Source organism: Cajanus cajan, chromosome 2, assembly GCF_000230855.2.
Source record: "Cajanus cajan strain Asha chromosome 2, NIPB_CcT2T_4, whole genome shotgun sequence".
NCBI lineage: Eukaryota > Viridiplantae > Streptophyta > Magnoliopsida > Fabales > Fabaceae > Cajanus > Cajanus cajan.
The window spans coordinates 11,330,124-11,351,846 of record NC_138518.1 but is presented as its reverse complement, the minus strand read 5'-3'; the positions used below and the strand labels follow the sequence as shown (position 1 = coordinate 11,351,846).

Here is a 21,723-nt window from a genome sequence, read left to right as displayed (position 1 = left end):
TTCAAATATAAGCTTGTAAAGAAGTCTGTTTTCAGAATCAAAAGTACACATCGTTTTATACATTGTTTCACAACACACTGAAAAGAGAAAGAAAAATATTCTAAAAACACAACATCAAAAATAAAAGTAGCATTACTCTTCTTTGAGTAGAAAAATAATAATTGCTTTGAATTTTTTTTTTTTTCATATTTTTTATTGAGTAATTCAAATCTTATAAATTGTAGATAATACAAATTATTGTGCGAAAAAAGTAGTACATAGGGAGGTAACCTGATTCAAAAATCAAGGAGTGCTAAACGAAATTGAATCTAGGTATGCACACAGATCAGTCGTTTATAGTGTGGATACAATTAGTCAGGGAGCTAATTACTTGCTAATTTAAAGTGCTCCGATGAATACAGCTGACAAACTATTTATATGTGCTAAATATGCTAATGTTCTAACGAGCATACTGCCCTTAGGTTCATGATTTGTATGAACAATTAAAAGAGCAAACCAAAGTTGTGTGCAACTATTATTATTGTCAAGAACTAAATCAACCCTAAAACTTCAGCTATTATGTGCAGGCATGTATGTGAATGGGTTTTATCTCTTAACAATTCCCCCTCACACAAGATCCCCTTATGGTATGTTAAGGATGCCTTTATAGAAAGAAAGAGAAGGGAGGTCATTTTTTTTCTTTTTTAAATAGTTATATAATGTTTATAAAAATAAACAAAAGATTGGGATATTAAGTGTGGTAATTTACCATTATATTTCTTTTATTTTGAAAAGTTATCAAATTAGAGAATATTTTTCAGAAATGAAAATTTTACCCTCTCTTCCCTTTCCCTCTAAAACTCCCATAACTACCCTTTGGCTCGAAGTGTGGACAATGCATAGGTTCACTTTTGTTGGAAATAGGAGTATTTAATGATTATTACTCTTCCTAGTTTCTTTGTTCAATGTATCTTAGGAAATTGTGGTATTTTTTAATTGTTGTCTTGGAAATAGTTGATGTCATTTATTATCTTTGTAACCACTATCATTATAAATAAGATCATTGTGCTGAGTGGAAAAAAACACTCAAGCATAATCAGAAAATGTGTTCCCTATTTCTCTCTTTTAACATGGTATCAGAGCTCCTAATCTAAGGGGCTCTGCTTCCGCAACGCATATTTTTTTTAAGCAAGCTTGGCTGGGCTCTTGAAGCTGTCAAGCTTTCCGACGACTTTCCAGCAACCTTTCTGTTTTTCCAGCATTTTTCTGCTATTTTTCTGGTGACCACCAGATTTCTGTCATGGAAGGGGAAGTTGTTCATCCACCCCCGAATAATCAATTTGGAGATTTGCAGAGCATTCATCCTTCCTATAGGTTGAATGGAAAAAATTATTTAAAGTGATCACAACTTATTCGCACAATATTGAAAGGAAAAGGGAAAATCAGCCACCTGACCGGTGCTGGTCCAAAGGAAGGAGACCCAAATTTTAAAGCATGGGATGAGGAAGATGCATTGATCATTGCTTGGCTATGGAATTCTATGAATACTGAAATTAGTGATACCATTATGTTTCTCAGCACAGCAAAAGAAATTTAGGATGCAATAGAACAAACTTATTCCAAGGCTAAAGATGCTGCCCAGGTATATGATGTAAAGGTGAAAACTCTAGCTGCAAAACAGGGAAATAAATCTGTTACTGAATATGCTAACCAACTGAAGTCCCTTTGGATGGAATTAGATCATTATAGAGCTATCAAAACTAAGTGTGCAGATGATGCTTCTGTACTTAAGGAATTTATTGAGCAAGACAGGGTGTATGATTTTCTTGTAGGGTTAAACCCTGAGTTTGATCAACTTAGGATCCAAATCCTTGGAAAATCTGAACTCCCAAGTTTTAATGAGGTGGTTGCAATTGTACAAAGTGAGGAAAGTAGGAGGAATTTGATGCTAGATTCTCCAATTGTAGAAAGCTCAGCCATGGTGGCTAAAATGGAAAAAAAATGGGCAGTCAAAGAAATCAGATTTATGGTGCACTTATTGTAATAGGCCAAGACATACCCAAGAGAAGTGTTGGAAACTACATGGTAAACCTCCTAATCTAGAACTAAAAGGAGCAACATCTCGAAAAGGTGGGCAGGTCTATGTGGCTGAAAAAAATGAAGAAAAAACAAATTCTTCTAGCATACTGGAACTTGCTAGCTTGAGTCAAGAAGAAATAGAAAGGATGAGAGCTTTTTTCAGCAGCCTTGAAAAACCATCAGGTACTTGTTCTTTGGCGTATTCAGGTATGCTTCCTATTTCATTTGGATTTAATGTCTCAAAAATTATTCCATCTCTTTGGGTTCTTGATTCTGAAGCCACAGATCATATGACTCCATCATCTAAATTCTTCTCTACTTATTTTCCATGTCCCAGCAATAAGAAAATAGCAACTGCAGATGGGACTCTTATAACTGTAGCTAGTATAGGAAACATCCATATAAATCCCTTCATAACCCTAAAAAATGTTCTTCATGTTCCCAAATTGTACACAAATCTTATCTCAATGAAAAACTTACAAATGACATTTCTTGTAATGTTGTGTTTAATAATAATTGTTGTGTATTCCAGGACAAGGAATCGGGGAGGACAATTGGACGTGCTAGAGAAAGGAATGGCCTTTATCTTCTGGAGGAGCCAAGTTTGTCCATTTCAGAAAAAAAACCAGTCTCATTCTCTCATGTCAAAATATTTATTGTCAAAAAAAGAAAAAATTTTACTCTTTCATTATCGGCTTGGACATCCATCGTTTGAAACCATCAAAGTTATGTTTCCATCTTTGTTTTCTGGAATAAAAATTGATTGTCTTCAATGTGATGTGTGTGAAATCGCAAAACACAAGCGTGTTCCTTATCCATCATGTACAAAAAAAAGCACATTTCCTTTTTACCTTGTTCATACTGATGTTTGGGGACCGTCTCCTATACCAAATGTGTCAGGGGCTCGTTGGTTTGTGACGTTTATTGATGATTGCACTCGAGTTACTTGGGTTTTCCTACTTAAACACAAATCTGAAGTAAGCAATGTCTTTCAGAATCTCTTCTCAATGATAAAAAATCAATTTGGTGTGTCCATAAAGAAACTTAGGTCGAACAATGGCAAAGAGTATTTCAATCAAATCATTACTCCATTTTGTTAAAAAGAGGGAATAATTCATGAGTCTTCTTGTTTCCAAACACCTCAGCAAAATGGAATTGTTGAACGCAAAAATAGACACCTCTTAGATCAAACCCGAGCATTATTGTTTCAAAAAAATGTTCCAAAATCTTTTTGGGGGGAGGCTGTTCTCACAGCAACATATCTTATCAATCGTCTTCCCTCTAGAATTATGGGATTTCGAAGCCCTATGGATGTACTTTCTTGTTTCTATCCTAACATGTCCACCTCTAGCAATCTTGTACCAAAGGTCTTTGGGTGTGTCGCATTTGTCCATGTTCATGGTCCAAATCGGGGCAAACTTGATCCTCGGGCTCTAAAATGTGTGTTTGTTGGATACTCCTATACTCAAAAAGGGTATAAGTGTTATTATCCTCCTTCAAAAAAATTCTTTATAACTCGGGATGTCACCTTTCATGAGGAACAAAATTATTTTTCACAGCCTTATCTTCAGGGGGAGAGTCTTTGGGAAGATAAGGAGAGTCAGTTTGAAGCTTCAACCCTTCCAACTCTTGAGTTAAATTCTTATGATCTAACCCAAGAACCAGAGCCTGAAAAGGCACCAAATACAATTGAACATGAAACTGAAAAAGCACCAGAACCTCAAGAAAAAAATGCACCAATTGAATTTGAAAATGATAAAAGGTTTGGGAAGAATCTGGTTTACACAAGAAGATCAAAGGTCGTTCCTGAATCGACACTCGTCCAAGAGGCCAATCCAATTCCTTCAGATCAGGTAACAAACTCTGATTTTTTAGCTTCAAATGATAATCTTTCAACTTCCCAAAATGAAATAGAAATTCCAGAACTTGACAATGATCTTTATCTTCCAATTGCTTTTAGAAAAGAAACCAGAAAATGCACAAAAAAACCTCTTTATCCTCTCTCAAATTATCTTTCATTTCACAAATTTTCTCCAACTCATAAAATTTTTCTTGTAAATCTAAACTCTATTTCAATTCCCACCAATGTTTTTGAGGCATTATCTGATAAAAATTGGAAGCAAGCCATGGATACAGAAATGGAGGCCTTGGAGAAGAACAAAACATGGGAGTTGGTTTCTTTGCCAAAAGGAAAGAAACCAGTTGGTTGTAAATGGGTATATAGAGTGAAGTATAAGGCAGATGGATCAATTGAGAGGTACAAGGCGAGATTGGTTGCTAAAGGTTTCACACAAACCTATGGGATAGATTACTCAGAAACCTTTGCTCCAGTTGCAAAGATGAATACAGTTCGGGTACTATTATCTCTTGCTGCAAATTGTGGTTGGGAATTACAGCAATTTGATGTGAAAAATGTTTTCTTACATGGGGAACTTGAGGAGGAAATCTATATGGAGGTCCCACCAGGATATGAAGCTGCTGCCAATTCTGTTTGCAGGTTAAAGAAAGCTCTATATGGATTGAAACAATCCCCTTGAGCATGGTTTGGAAGGTTTACCAAGGTCATGACTGCCTTAGGATACAAGCAAAGCCAAGGGGACCACACTTTATTCATCAAACACTCCTTAGGAGAAGTAACTGTATTGTTAGTATATGTGGATGATATAATTGTCACTGGTAATGATCGAAAAGAACAACTTCTCTTAAGCCAACAACTAGCAAGGGAGTTTGAGATAAAAACACTTGGGAAATTGAAATATTTTTTGGGAATTGAAGTGTCTCACTCTAAGAAAGGCATTTTCATATCTCAACAGAAATATGTCACAGATTTACTGAAGGAGACAGGCATGACAGCTTGTAAACCTATGAGTACTCCCATGGACACAAATCTCAAATTAGGAAACTCAGACAATAGTGCAACAGTGGATAAGGAGATGTATCAACGTTTGGTTGGAAAATTAATTTACTTGTCTCACACAAGGCCAAATATCGCATTTGTTGTAAGTTTGGTCAGCCAATTTATGCATTGTCCGTGTCAAAACCGTGATTGGCGTTGTGTATTTTAGGAAGTTTTATATTTGCTATGCTGTATTTCTGTAACAGTCTTATGCTGCCATTATTAGATTTATTTATGCAAGATTAATCCCGTAATTATAGGGATTTGTCTCCTTAGAATTAACTGTCCATATTTCCTAAAATAGGCTGCAGATTCATGTATATATATAGAGGTTTAATAACCTCGTAAAATAATAAGAGAGAATATTATTTCTTCTAAATTTAAGATGGTATCAGAGCCATTTAGATCCACTTTAAAAATGGGCCACCCACCATTGATGCATGCCTCACAAGCATGAGGGGGTGTATTGGGAAAAACCCAAGTCCCGCCAATCCTAGATCATTAAAAAGGGTCACCCACCATTTATTCACGTACCAAGCTTAATAGTGCTGGACGTGAGGGGGTGTATTGGGAAAAACCCAAGTCCCACATCGACTAGAGATTAGGCAATTAAATAGTATATAAGTGGAAAGCAACCCTTACCTTACAAGCCGGTTTTGTAGGATTGAGTTAGGCTTAATCCACTATTCTAACATGGTATCAGAGCTCCCGATCCTTGGGAGTCTCTGACCGTGCCTTTAAACCTAAGTCGCAGCCTTCATTGCTGCGCTATCTTTAACCTAAGCTGCAGTCTTCATTGCTGCGCTACCTTTAAGCCTTGTTGCAGCCTTCATTGCAGCCTTGATTATACCTGGTTATGGCTGAGGTCGTGAATCTGGAAACTGGGGACAGACCCCAGACTGCTGGAGAATTGCAGAATGTTCATTCCGCTTATCGGTTAAATGGGAAGAATTACCTCAAATGGTCTCAACTCATTAGGACCATCTTGAAAGGAAAAGGAAAGATCAGTCACCTGACTGGTAATGCACCTGATGAAACAGATCCCAAATTCAAATCATGGGATGAAGAAGACTCCATGATCATGGCGTGGCTGTGGAATTCGATGGTCCCAGAAATCAGTGATACCTGCATGTTCCTTAAATCAGCAAAAGAAATCTGGGAGGCAGTCGAACAAACTTACTCTAAGGCCAAGGATGCTGCTCAAATTTATGATGTAAAGGTGAAAACCGTGGCTGCCAAACAAGGAAATAGATCAGTTACAGAATATGGCAATCAACTCAAGTCTCTATGGATGGAATTGGATCACTATCGAGTTATAAAAGCAAAGTGTTCAGAAGACTCAGCAATTCTAAAAGAATATATTGAACAAGATAGGGTCTATGATTTTTTGGTAGGCCTAAATCCTGAATATGACCAGGTCCGAATCCAAATCCTGGGAAAAGAGAAAGTCCCAGGGCTTAATGAAGTGGTAGCCATTATCCGAAGTGAAGAAAGCAGGAGAGGGCTGATGCTGGAAACCTCAACCACTGAAAGCTCGGCAATGATAGCTGAAGGAGGAACAAGCATGGTTGCTAACCAGAGGAAAAACTGGGTTCCCAGTATGGAGAAAAAACATGAGGAGGTTTGGTGTACCCACTGTAACAAGCCGCGCCACACAAGGGAAAAGTGCTGGAAATTACATGGAAAGCCCCCAAGCCGAGAATGGGGGATAAAAGATGGAAAAACCTCAAGCCGAGAATGGGGGCCGAAAGGAGGTCCTCCCAAAAAAGGAGGGCAAGGGCAAGCATTCATTGCTAATGGACAAGGTGAAGAATCTGTCCAGCTGAACCATGAAGAGATAGAACGGGTAAGATCCATCCTCAGTAAATTGGAGAAGCCCACAGGTACATGCTCCTTAACATATTCTGGTATGTTTCCACTTTCTTTTGGGCTTAATGTTTCAGATACACCATTTACACATTACTGGATATTAGACTCTGGAGCCACTGACCATATGACCCCTCTACCCAAATACTTCTCCACATATTCCCCATGTCCTAGCAACAAGAAAATTTCCACAGCAGATGGAACTCTTATAACTGCAGCTGGACAAGGAGAGGTCCAAATAAGCCCATCCATGACATTAAAAAATGTCCTTCATGTCCCTAAACTCTCTACCAACCTGATTTCTATACAAAAACTCACAAAAGATCTTTCATGTAATGTTGTTTTTTATAGCAACTCTTGTATATTGCAGGACAAGAACTCGGGGAGGACGATTGGACATGCTAGAGAATGGAATGGCCTATACTACATGGAGGACCCTAATCTGCCTACCAAGAGTCTCATCTCCCTATCCACCATGACCAACAAAGAGAAAGCTCAACTATACCATTGTCGGCTAGGACATCCTTCATTTCGAGTTATAAAAGTGCTTTTCCCTTCTTTGTTTAAAAATTTAAATGTGGAGAGTCTCCATTGTGAGGTGTGTGAGTTTGCAAAACACAAGCATGTACCTTTTCCCATTAGCAATAAGATGAGTTCTTTCCCTTTTTTTCTTGTTCACACTGATGTATGGGGTCCTGCTCATGTTCCTAATATCTCAGGTGCTAAATGGTTTTTAACCTTCATTGATGATTGTACCCGGGTGACTTGGGTTTTTTTATTGAAACAAAAATCTGAAGTTAGCTCCGTGCTTGTTCGGTTTATCTCAATGATTAAAAATCAATTTGGGGTCGGTATTAAAAGAATTAGGTCTGACAATGCCAAGGACTACTTTAATCTTGTACTAAACTCTTTTTGCCAAAAAGAAGGGATAATCCATGAGTCCTCATGTGTGAATACACCCCAACAGAATGGGATTGCAGAAAGGAAGAATGGGCACCTATTAGATCAAACTAGAGCTCTACTTTTTCAAAACCATGTTCCTAAGAGATTTTGGGGAGAAGCCCTCCTTACTGCCACCTACCTAATCAATAGGTTACCCACTAAAATCTTAAACTTAAAAAGCCCCATGGAAGTTCTATCCTCATTCTACCCACACTTACATCCTACAAATAAACTCCAACCTAGAATATTTGGGTGTGTATCCTTTGTGCATGTTCATAGTAATGAAAGGGGAAAATTGGACCCTAGGGCTGTCAAATGTGTTTTCTTAGGGTACTCTACCACACAAAAGGGATACAAATGTTTTCACCCCATTTCAAAAAGATTCTATGTGTCAAGAGATGTCACCTTCAACGAACAAGAGAGCTACTTCAAACAGCCTCATCTTCAGGGGGAGAATGTAAGAGAGGAAGATGAGACTCTCATGTTTCCAAATATGACATTTGGACCTGAAATTGGGACTAATGGCATTGCTGTCCCTGAAATTGAGGGAAGAACAGAACCTGCACCTGAACCAGCGCCTCCAGCACCTAATGGCGGAAAATTTGGAAAAAATCTGGTATATTCAAGGAGAGAAAAGGCCATTCTAGAATCTGGCAATGTCCAAGAATCCAACCCACCATCATTGCATGAGGTAACACCTTCGAACCCTATAAACTCCAATGATTCTAATGAGTTTGTTTCTGAAAATCTAGAAGCACAGGTGGACCAAACTCTTGATCTACCCATTGCCCTTAGAAAGGGAACTAGAACATGTACCCAACTATCAAATTTCTTATCCTTTGAAAAATTCTCACCTACCCATAAAACTTTTCTCACTAATCTCAACTCCACACAAACACCTTCCTCTGTATCTGAAGCATTATCTGACAGCAAATGGAAACATGCCATGGATGTGGAAATGGAGGCGTTAAACAAAAATAGGACCTGGGAACTTGTCACTCTACCTCCTAGAAAAAAACCAGTAGGATGTAAGTGGGTATATGCAGTAAAGTACAGGGCTAATGGGACCATCGAACGTTACAAGGCAAGGTTAGTGGCCAAAGGCTTCACTCAAACCTATGGAGTTGATTACTTAGAGACATTTGCCCCGGTTGCTAAGATGAACACGGTCAGAGTAATATTGTCATTAGCAGCAAGTTATGATTGGGATCTGCAGCAGTTTGATGTGAAGAATGCATTTTTGCATGGAGACCTTGAAGAAGAAATATACATGGAGTTGCCCCCTGGATACAATGGACAGGTTGCTGCTGGAACTGTTTGCAAATTAAGAAAGGCTTTATATGGGCTGAAACAATCCCCAAGAGCATGGTTTGGAAGATTCACCAAAGTTATGACAAGTCTGGGCTACAAACAGAGCCAAGGAGATCACACATTATTTATCAAACATTCAGTTTCAGGGGGAGTAACAATTCTATTAGTGTATGTAGATGATATTATAGTAAGTGGGGATGACAAAAGGGAACAACAATTGTTAAGTGAATGCCTTGCCACGGAATTTGAGATCAAGACACTAGGGAGGCTTAAATATTTTTTAGGAATTGAAGTGGCTCACTCCAAGAAAGGAATCTTCATATCTCAACAAAAGTATATTACTGACTTGCTTAAAGAAACAGGGAAGACAGGCTGCAGACCAGCAAGTACTCCAGTTGACCCAAATATAAAGTTGGGAAGTATGGAGGAGGATATTGCCGTGGACAAGGAAATGTATCAAAGACTTGTGGGCAGGCTTATTTACTTATCTCACACTAGACCAGACATTGCTTTTGCTGTGAGTCTAGTCAGCCAGTTTATGCATCAACCAAAGGAAGCACATTTACAAGCTGCTCTTAGAATTGTCCAGTACTTGAAAGGGACCCCCGGAAGAGGGATTTTGTTCAAACGAAATAAGAGTGTAAGTCTTGAAGCATATACGGATGCGGACTATGCAGGGTCAGTGGTAGATAGGAGATCAACTACTGGATACTGCACCTTCCTTGGTGGAAACTTAGTGACTTGGAAGAGTAAAAAACAGAGTGTAGTGGCTAGATCAAGTGCTGAAGCAGAATTTCGAGCAATGGCCCACGGAATATGTGAACTTCTATGGCTGAAGATTATATTGGAAGATTTGAAGATAAAGTGGGATGAACCTATGAGGTTATATTGTGACAATAAATCTGCAATTAGCATAGCCCACAACCCGGTGCAGCATGATAGAACTAAACATATCGAGGTTGACAGACACTTTATCAAGGAAAAACTTGACAGTGGCATGATTTGCACACCATATGTATCCACTCAGAATCAACTTGCAGACATACTCACCAAGGGGCTGAACTGCACTCACTTTGAAAGAATTATATCCAAGCTGGGAATGGAAAACACCTATTCACCAGCTTGAGGGGGAGTGTCAAAACCGTGATTGGCGTTGTGTATTTTAGGAAGTTTTATATTTGCTATGCTGTATTTCTGTAACAGTCTTATGCTGCCATTATTAGATTTATTTATGCAAGATTAATCCCGTAATTATAGGGATTTGTCTCCTTAGAATTAACTGTCCATATTTCCTAAAATAGGCTGCAGATTCATGTATATATATAGAGGTTTAATAACCTCGTAAAATAATAAGAGAGAATATTATTTCTTCTAAATTTGAGAGTCCGAGAGAAGTTCATATACAGAATTCTGCAGTACCTCAAGGGGACTCTAGGAAGAGGAATTTTATATAAAAGAAATGGAAATACAAGTCTTGAAGCCTACACTGATGCTGACTATGCAGGATCAATTATTTATAGGAGATCTACTACGAGATACTGCACATTTCTTGGGGGAAACTTAGTAACATGGAGAAGTAAAAAGCAAAATGTTGTTGCTAGATCTAGTGCTGAAGCTGAATTTCGGGCTATGGCACAAGGTATTTGTGAACTACTATGGTTGAAAATTATCCTAGAAGACTTGAAGATTACATGGGATGGACCAATGAAACTCTATTGTGATAATAAGTCAGCAATCAACATAGCTCATAATCCTATTCAACATGATCGAACCAAACACATTGAAGTGGATAGGCATTTTATCAAAGAAAAGCTTGATAGTGGTTTGATTTGTACTCCATATGTACCTTCACAAAGACAACTTGCAGATATTCTTACTAAAGGCTTGCGCTGTCCAGATTTTGGGAGAATAATATGCAAGCTGGGAATGGAAAATATTTATTCTCCAGCTTGAGGGGGAGTGTTGGAAATAGGAGTACTTAATGATTATTACTCTTCCTAGTTTCTTTGTTCAATGTATCTTTGTAACCACTATCATTATAAATAAGATCATTGTGCTGAGTGGAAAAAAACACTCAAGCATAATCAGAAAATGTGTTCCCTATTTCTCTCTTTTAACAACTTTACCTTATGCTAATTCTAATTTGAGAAAAATGGATGGCACAATTGCAGTTTGGATGGGGTAGTAAGTATTTAAATCCAGACAATTTGATTTTGATTATATACACAATACACTTTATATGCCATATCAAGAAATCCACTCTCCTAAAAGTTTCAACTATTCAATCTGTGTTATTCTGTCATGAATATACCACTTGAATGCTAATCAAATAAATATTGTGAGCTTAGTTTCAATTGTAAAGTATAATAATAATAATAATAATAATAATATTTTTTATTAAATATACTTGATTGATCAAATATTTTGAATAATTACATCCACCATTTCTGTCCCAAATTTCTCACTTCTCTCGTTCCCTGTCTCTACTATCTTCAATTCTTGATGTCTCATCCTTCCTCCTTTTATATATTTCACAAAACTAATCTATCAAATTATAATTTGAAGGCACAAAGAAACTTATTTGTACATCATAAATTAAAGAAAATTTTGCAGTAGACTTAAATACATAAAATATAAAGTTATTTATTTACGAAATCTGCAAGTCATAAGTAAAGAATTATGTTTTCCACGATTTAATTTGAGGTTTGATTCAGCCTTTTTAACTGTCATGCTTATACTTAAACACCTTCAATCCAGCTGGCTATAATAGAAGCAATTACCTATTGTTGTCCGTGATGATGTCAAAAGTGCTTGACTATATGTTTTGTGACAGGACCTTAATATTGACTCAATTGCAGCTTTCACTTTTGGAATGTATTGGCCAATATCAGGACCTGCTCATTCAACAAAACTGTCAGTTTTGTTGCAGAAAATAAACATCTAGACAACTATTTAAATTAAGCAAAACTATGTACAATTATTCTAGAGCATATGATTAATTGCACCTTTAAATATATCCGAACAAGAATGCTTACTTGAAGGTGACATGACAATGGCAAGCAATGCACGAAGACCAATAACCTTTGCTTCACTAGGACTGTCTTGCTTGAGTAGTTCTAATATCATATGATTCATGGTAAAATCAAGGTTATGTTCAGCTATAGTTACGCAGAATTCAACCAGTTTATCATGTTGAACATCCTGAGTAAGCAATCCTTTCTTTAGAACAGCTAAAAGTTGTGAAGTTACACTGTCTAGGTTGTCCCATATCCGATTTGGTGCTTGGTTCGCCGCATGGACGCTCAAGTAAAATCTTAAAACTCGATGAAGACAATCTAAAGCCATGAAACGATGATTCTTATCCTGCATGACCAACCAGGGAATAGATTCTTCATATAATTAAAAAAAAAATCATAATGGGCAGAAATAATGAAGCAACTATGCACTCCAGTTGGCTACTTATCTGCCATCCACCGTTCATAACCTTTTTTATCATAGAATATTTACAAGTAGCCAACCAATACCCTTTTCACCTAGACCCTTTCAACCAACCACATTGAATCAAACAAAATCTTAATTTCAGCAAAGTAAATTCAAGAGAAGGATCCCCACACCGAAAGAGAGACAAAGGGAGAGAGAGAGAGAGAGAGAGAGAGCGAAGCAAAGGGATAAGGAACAAAAAAAAATTGAAAATATATATTTTCTTTCTTTTCTCTTGCAAAAAACAAGTTTAGCAATAAAGAGTAATACTTAACTGAAACATGAGAATTTTACCATGCATCTTATGTTAGATAACGGTTTAATTCAAATTTAAGCTCAAATCTCATTTAACCTCTTATATAATAAACTCCATATTGTTTCCAGGATTCAAATGTAAACTAAGCAAGTGAATTGAGTTTGAACTTACCCTGAGAAGTTTGTAGAGTTGATCCATGTGAGGACTTAAGTTGTTGTGAAATATTTGAGGATCACCAAGACATAGAAGAAGAGTTACCAATGGATACCCAACCTACTCAACAACACAAAATAAAAACTAGCAAAATTAACATTAACAGACAAGGGAAAATAAAATAAAATTGGTATGAGAACAACTTACCGCAATGTGTTTGCTCTGTTTATCCATCCAATGCATGAGCTGAACTCTTATACGTCCAACAGCTTCATACCACAATGTAAGGGCTGGCTCTACCCCAGAAGGTGGCCACTGGCTTTTCCCACCATCTGCAAGAGGTGCTAGGATGTTTGAAAGCATATTGCATAGAGCATGGTGAAGCTCACTTTTCCGTTTATGAGGAGCACGATTTAAAGGGTTTGCTTTTGCAACAAAGGATGCGGATGCATTCAATCCACCCTCAGTTTTAACCTGAGAAGGAGATTTTATTTAAATTATACTAATATCACGTAATACTTTACATGAAACATTTAATTTATAAACATACCCCAAGCTTCAGGTAGCGCATCCCATTAATGATACTAAGTGTTTCGCTTCTAGCAGCACTAGTATCAATTCGACGGGTGTTGAGTTCCATGAAAAACCGCTCCGTAACAGAACTAAACCTATAAAGAGCAAAAACAAACAATACATGAAATGACAAAATGATTTATTAATAGAGACACAAAACAATACAATAATGGCTCAGCTTCATATTATCAACAATGACTAACTGAATGATAGTACAAATGAACTGAAGCAAAATCACCCAACCACAACAACAACAATTAAAGCCTTAACCCACTAGGACTGAACCAGAATCACCCATCAAATTTTAAAATTTAATACACACAAACACACCAAAAGTTAACCACATAAAATTTACAAAGCTCTAATATTGAGGGAGACATAACTCCACATCTGAAATGGAGAACTGTGAGAATATACCTTTTCTCTACATGATTTTCAATTAGAACTTACCACTGTATTGAGTGCATTCTGCTAGCTAGTAGCTAGAATAAGAGCTGCAGGTCAGTTAGTGACATTTACATCTGTCACATCTTTTAAAATATGGTTTTTGGCTTAACTTGACCTTACAAAACCAACTTGTAAGATGATGATTACTTCCCACTTATATATTCTATTAAGGTCTTATCATTAATTGATGTGAGATCTCCAACAACATCAATCTGACTCAGCACATGTATCTATATATATATTGTAAACAGGGCTGAGCTGGGTGATTGTAATAGAATTCAGAGAATTCATGTAACTGAAAATAAACTGTAAAACTGATTCTGTTAAAAGTCAGTTACAAGAGATAGAAGTCAACTATTTATAGATGACTAACATAGACTATGGGTCAGCTGATAAGCTGGATCCAGACCACTGCCAACAGTCAAAACAGAAAAGAAGAGAGTATATTCATTACAAAGCATGAATTGATCTCTAATGCTATTCTCTAATACTGGAAACGGTTATTAAAGCACGTTGTCTTCATCATTATCTTGGAGCTCTACAAATTCCCCCAACATTTCTCACCACTGCAGAGGACATGGATATTGTAGCTGCTATGGCAGAGGGCACAGACATGTAGCTGATCTTCAATTCAGTGCCAAGTTTGTTTCAAATTTAGTCACACTGCTGCCACCTGTTATCATTTTTTGATCAACATTATCAGCCTGTGCAACCTTTTATTAATTACCATCAGCAGCATGATGTGCATTCTCCTTGGCATTTTCCGACTGCCACTGCTACACCCCCAGGTTTCCCTCCTAGACCCTCAACCTACTCCTACATCTAACTCTCTTCCCTTTGCATCTATCCATTTACTCTCCACAAATGTTCCTCATTTATCTACCTCTAACTCCTTACCAAATCATGACACCCATTCACAAAATGTCTCTACTTCTCCTCAACCAGCGTCTATCACACCACCTTCTACTGACCAACAACTCTTTCCTGCCCAACAACCTGAACCTACGCCCTCCAACATACACCTGATGATTACTAGATCTAAAGCTAGGATTTTCAAACCCCGGATTCACCCTACTCTCTTACAGTCTTACTAACTCAAGTGGAACTGAAAAGTATTATACATCCTTTGCAGGACCCTCACTGGCCAGTGGTGGTGGTAGTGTACCTATAGATGATCTGGACTTGGGGGTTCCTCCAATTGTTGATGATGTTGAAGGTGAGGAGATGCCATTAATGAATAGAAGCTCATATACAGGATGACGATCCTGATTTTAATTTAAATGGTCTCCTACTTTAGGGTGTTTGTATTAAGTAATTTAATTATGCACTTATTGTAGTTATGATATGATGACTTGTGAACCTATTTTGAGTTGTGTTATGTATTGAATCTTAATCTTTTATGATTTATTATGTTATTTTTTATGCATATGCATGAGTATAAATATAATTTTGCATATACACATGACACTTACGAGTCGAGTTACGATCTTTTACCCCTCTTCCTATCCTCTACTTTGACAGCATTGGTATTTAGAGTACAAGACCAAGCTTGTTGCAAAAGGGTTTCCCCAATGCCAAGTGTTTGATTTTCCTAAAATATTCTCCCCTATCAGAAAGGCTGTCACCATTTGGATAATCTTTACTTTGGATCTTATACTAACTGGGCATTAACAACACCTTTCTCAATGGGACTTTCAATGAAAAAGCTTATTTGATTCAACCTCCTGGGTTTGAATCTACTAACAAATCTCTTGTTTGCAGGTCATAATGCCATTTATGGCCTTAGCCCTTAAGTAAGCTCATTGTGGATGTTTTGAGAAGCTTAAGTCCACTCTTCTTGGACTTGGTTTTCAGGACAGAAACTGTGATCCCTCACTCTGTACACACAACATTCATCTACAAGACTGTCTACTAGACTAAGTTGAATTAACTGATTCAACAACTTACAAACTGTACACTGCTTTTGCATTAAAATAACATGGCACCCTTGATTATTTTCTTGGCCTTGATATTCAACCCCAATCTGATGAAACTTCTGCTCACCAAACAAAATATATCAACGACCTTCCCTCTCACACTAATATGCCCAATCCAAGCCTATCTCTTCCCCTGTGGTTGCTTGTTTCAAACTTAACAAACAAGTGTCAATTTATGGCTTCTCCAGTGGAAGCACACTGAGTTGCTCTCAAGAGCATCCTAATATATCTAAAGGGCTCTTTACACACTGGTCTCGATTTCTTCCTGTTTCACCTGATCAGCCTCTCTCTTTACAGTCCTTTTTGTAATGCTAACTGAACTGCTGATCCTGATGATTGACGTTCAACTTCTGGTGCAGCTATATTTCTGGGTCCTAATCTAATCACATGGTGACCTCACAAGGAAATTGTGGCTGCCTGCTCAAGCACTAAAGGAGAGTATCATAGTCTCACTACTATCATTGCAGAATTCTCTAGATTCAAACTCTATTACAGGAAATCTCTGTTCCTTGCCTCACTCCATGGTATTCTGCGATAATCAGAGTGTTGTGCATCTTGCACACAACTCTGTAATTCATGCACATACCAAGCATACAGAATTCGATCTATTCTTTGTTCGTGAAATGGACATTAGCAAACAAATTTAGGTCCTGTACATCCCAGGTTCGGATCAGTTTGCTGACTTGTTAACTTAACAAAGCCTCCCTCCTTTCAGATTTTCCTATCAAAGAGTTCAAGCTCAATGTGTTGGCACTCTTTGGATTTTCAACCACCATGATCTAGCGGGGATGTGCGATAATATAACTTTATGTAAATTTCATTTGGAACTTACTACTGTATTCTGCTAGCTAGTAGTTAGTTTTTATAACTGTCCTTTGCCAGCTATCAGTTAGTGACAGTTACAACTGTCACATCATTGACATCAATCTAACTCAGCAGCTGTATCAATACATATTTTAAACAGAGCTGAGCTGTGTGATGGTATGTATTTTCCTAAATCAATAACATCAAGATTCAGAATGAGAAACTTTTTCTTTCTAATAAGAACTGAAGTATAAGATTCATTTCTACTGAATTGGAATTGGTAAGCCACTAGATTTTATGTTCTGAAAATATCTTCAGATACACTTTTGTTGCCTTACTGTTACTGCACTAAGCTGGCAAATGAATGTAAGGTACCAATAGAACATTAGTAATCCCAAATTCCCAATACAGAATAAAAAACACAACAACCCAAATAAAATCATATTCTTCTGTGGAGTCAGTCCCATAGTATAGGCCTCGAATTTCAATTTTCAAACAAGGAAAACCAGCACTAAGCTCACTAGAAGAAGATTCAAGTCTCAAGAGAATTTCTAAGTGTCAGTGTGTATTAGTAACCCAATTTGCTTTTTGTATTGAATCCATTCCCATTGTTTTATTCAGAATTAGTATAAAAGCATAAACTAAGAAATCATAGAAAAACAATAGTTATCAGGAGTGGCAATGGATAAAATTTTCACCAAATTAACATACTACAATTCAGTCCAGAATAAATCCCAAAACAGTTGAATTTCTCCCCTAAAACCAGTATTCCACATTTGTCTGGACCGACCAAGTACAACACCTATCCTTAAAAGGCAGTACACACCATGAAACCTTAATTCTTAAAGAAGAAAACTATATATTTAAAAGAAAAAAATTAAGATCAATTAGATTTCAATGTGCAAGTTATCTAACTGTTAAATGAGAGAAACTGATATCTCATTTTCTGAATACAATTGAGTGATAATTTCACCTGTCATAATAGATTTATTAATATACAAGAGAATTACAAAAATAATTAACACCAAAACAATTTACAAGAGAACAATTAAGATACCACTACTTTCTATGATGTATTGAACCCAGCTATACCAAGTATCTAGGCAACTTGGAAAAATAAACATCAAAGGAGTTCCTATCTCCTAAAATATTCCTATTTCCAACAATAACTCGTCAAACACAGCAAAATTGTGCATGTATCAAAAACAAATGAATCTGATTGATGTGAAGATGTATTCATTAAATATGTATTAACCTAATAATAGTCTAAACAATTTTCAATAATCATGGATAAATTTTGAATACATCTCTGATAAGTCAGATACCTGATTCGGGACAGAGCACCTAAGAGTTGAGCAACTAAGTCTAGAAGAAGCCCCCTCAGGTCAACCAGTGAGGGATATTCAACCTGGCTGACAACCCTGCAACAAGAGTTTACTAAGTTCACAGCAAAGTTCATAGAAGAATAAGAACTAAAAATTCTAAGCAAACTTAATCATGAATCTTTATATTTTGTTTATAAAACAACATTTCTGGTCTAAATGAGAATAAATATAATAATGCGTTCAATATAATCTTATCTGTAATTCATCTTAACTATATTGAAAACACACCCAATGTTGAATGCCCCAAAAATCAAATTGAAATGAAGATCTTCTTGAGGGATTATACAATTATTACAAACTTTAAAGAAACTATTGTGAGTCTTAGAATAGTGAATTTAAGCCTAACTCAACCCTACAAAACCGGCTTGTAAGGTGAGGGTTGCTTTCCACTTATATATTATTTAATTACCTTATCTCTAGTCGATGTAGGACTTGAGTTTTTCCCAATACACTCCCTCATGTCTAACACTATTGGGCTTAGTACGTGGATAAATGGTGGGTGCCCTTTTTGAATGATCTAAGATAGGCGGCCCATTATTAAGGATCTATGATAGCTCTGATACCATTTTAGAATAGTGAATTTAAGCCTAACTCAACCCTACAAAACCGGCTTGTAAGGTGAGGATTGTTTTTCACTTAAATATTCTTTAATTGCCTTATCTCTAGTCGATGTGAGACTTGGGTTTTTCCTAATAGGGAGATTTCAGCTGTGTTATGTTATGATTTCTCAGAGTAGTGTGACAAATAACTAAACATTGTTGTTGTTCTTAAGTTGCTTGGCAGCTGATATAGTTGGAGATTCACAGAAATGAAAGCAAGAGAAAGAGAAAACAGAAAGAAATCTGAGATGCAATCAGAACTAGCATTATATTTATTATTGGCAAAGTTACATCTGAACCGAGAACAGTTACAATATCTAGTTAGATCTCTCTCTCTAACTAATAACAGAAGCCACAACTGACTACAGCTAACAGCCTCAAGTTAGAGTTAGTTTTAACTAACTCTAACAATGTAATCGACAACAGAAGCATTACAATAGTAGTAGACTAACTACTCTACAACTAATAGCAGCTTTGGAAATGGATTTCAACAATTTCGTAGCAGCAGTGAGTTTGGCCAGCATTGTCAGACCATTTCTCTATATTCATCTAAGAGGTTTTGGTCAAAGAAATAGTGTATGATCTGTTATAAATAGAATATCTAGGAAATAACTCAATCTCATAATATCATTCTTTATGTTAGAATATCTTAAAGTATCTTATATGATCTCTTAGGATTGTGATAGAGAACCAATTTATAAAAGTCATAGACAATATTGTACACTAAAATCACACACAAAACAGCAATGCACTAGCTGTCCTAGAGACAAAAGTCTCCTACAGAGAGTATTCTCTATCCACAAACTGAAAATAACTTCACAACCCTAATTAAACACCTTACTATCGGATATATATGTCTAATACCTAACTACCAGCAGTTATTTCTACAAATAACTGTCATCTTGCAGTCTCTAATACAAAACTAACTACTAGCAGTAATTTTTTACACATTTTTGTCATCTTGGAGTTTCTATGAATGACTATAGTTTCACTAAAAAAAATAACTTGTTTATTAACTACAAGCACACTACAGTATTTCTACTTCAATAGACTACAGCATTTTACCTGTCAGCGTTTATTAACCAGTCAAAAACAAAATTTTCAAGCCCAGACCACAGCTTCTCTGCAACAATAAACAAGTGAGGGCTAAGTAAGAACAAAAAACTCATCACCCAATAAACACACATAATATATTCAAAAAACAAACACAACAACATTGTCACAATCAAAGTACAAACCAGTAAGCCCCTCTTGTGGACAACACTCCACAAAGCGGATACACGCCGAGCAAAAAATGCACTCGACTGCAAGCTGAATTCCACAAAAAAAAAAAAAAAAAAAAAAGAGTAAACGCTATCAAAAACCTCAGAACCAACTAACCACAGAAATCTCGAAACAAAACCGAAGCAAGAGCTGAATTCCAAAATTTTCCAGGCATCCATTAACCCATCAAAATTCTCGCACACAAACCTTTCTTTGGAACGTTGACGCATCATTGGCACCCTTTGGAGATTCACTACACCAGTAAGAACAAATAAAAACAAAAATAATCATTTCAGTTAGTTACTTAACTAGAACAGTGTTGGAGATGCACAGGCAGAAGCATAGTTTCACAACACAAAAACTAAAATATACCAATTACATTAAAAAAATAATAATAATAATAAATGATTATTTTTCTTTTGTATGAAACCTCAAACATCTTTTACTACTGCATGTCTCTAGGGCTTGAACTCGAGATTATTCTGGTACCTCTCGTGTCAGTTAATCTTTTAATTAAGATTAACTAATTGAGATTAACAGAAACAAAGAAAAAGGAAGAGTTAGTTAACCTAACCTCTCTCTCCATCGCAATAAAGCTTCGAGCAGCGGAACAGGAGTGTGGCGCGCGACCATTGCGAGCGAATCGAGCACTTGCTCGTAGGCGGGATCAGATGGACGCAGGTATTGGCCATCCTACGGTGAAGCCTCAGACCAGTTACCGAATCCAAACGAGGAAATGGAAAGGTCATTTTGGAAGAAGGAAAAAGAGTGTGTACCTGCGCTTGCGCGGTTTCGATACGACGCCGTGCGAGAGGGAGGAAGCGCTGAAGCAGAGCGTCGACGATCAACTTGGCAGCACTCCCTGCCTTCATTGCAACTCAATTAGGGGAAAACCATTCGATTCCTCTGCTTCTGATTCTCTTTCCAATTGCGATTGAAATCAAAGGGAAGTGGATTTGGGAAACGGAAAATGAAGGAGAAAGGTTGAAATTGGAGGGTTGAGGGTTCAAAGTTTAGGATCTAAAATGCTGTTTGGCTTCGCCATCGCGGTCAGCCTACGCCGAAACCAAATTAGTAAACAAAACGAAATTCGATTATTTTTAAATTAAATAATCGACTTTTTTATTTAATTGATTAAATATTTGATTTAATCATAAAAGCGTGTACACGATATGTTAATCATGGACTTTAATCGATTGAATACGATATTTAGTCCAATAAATATTGGATAGTAATGATTTCTTCTTCACAGTTACTAGCATTTCAGTGTGGAAATTAAATATATAATCTCATCACTTTTTTTTCTTTCGTTTTTTTTCTCAGATAAACTTATATAAATTTTTTTATTTTTTATTTCTCAAACTTATTTCTTATTATGAAAAAAATAAAACCGAAGAAGAAAATTATTATTGATGTGTTAAAAACAAATACACTATATGAGTTTATAAAGTTAATAATACAGTTTGTTATAACTGAAAATGCCAACTAATTGTATATTGACTAATATCCTTTATAGCCTCCCTTGAACTAAATTTGTTTGTGGAAATAACATTTAGTTTGAGTTTTAAGTTTTGAAAGATGATTGTTAAAGGAAACTTGTTAGATGGTCAGCCACTTGAAACTATGAAGATATATGTTTGACTTCAATGAGACCTTGAGCTACTCTTTCTCTTACAAACCACAAGTCAAGCTCAAAATGTTTTGACTTGGAGTT

General features: G+C 36.6%; 1 protein-coding gene across 2 annotated transcripts in view; it reads right to left on the bottom strand.

Moving 5' to 3' along the window:
- Positions 1-21,085, bottom strand: part of LOC109814268 (ARM repeat superfamily protein) — a 36,968-nt gene extending 15,883 nt beyond the window's left edge. Inside the window, exons 1-11 of one of the 2 annotated variants that reach the window (XM_020378648.3) lie at positions 20,786-21,085; positions 20,584-20,702; positions 20,217-20,262; positions 19,985-20,057; positions 19,812-19,869; positions 18,088-18,183; positions 13,513-13,630; positions 13,170-13,436; positions 12,981-13,082; positions 12,109-12,436; positions 11,854-11,967 (exon numbers count right to left, since the gene is read on the bottom strand). In XM_020378648.3, the coding sequence (XP_020234237.2) occupies positions 11,854-11,967; positions 12,109-12,436; positions 12,981-13,082; positions 13,170-13,436; positions 13,513-13,630; positions 18,088-18,183; positions 19,812-19,869; positions 19,985-20,057; positions 20,217-20,262; positions 20,584-20,702; positions 20,786-20,881 (1,417 nt within the window). In that variant the 5' untranslated portion in view covers positions 20,882-21,085. The other variant, XM_083067902.1, reaches the window with a different exon arrangement.
- Positions 21,086-21,723: the final 638 nt, after the last annotated feature.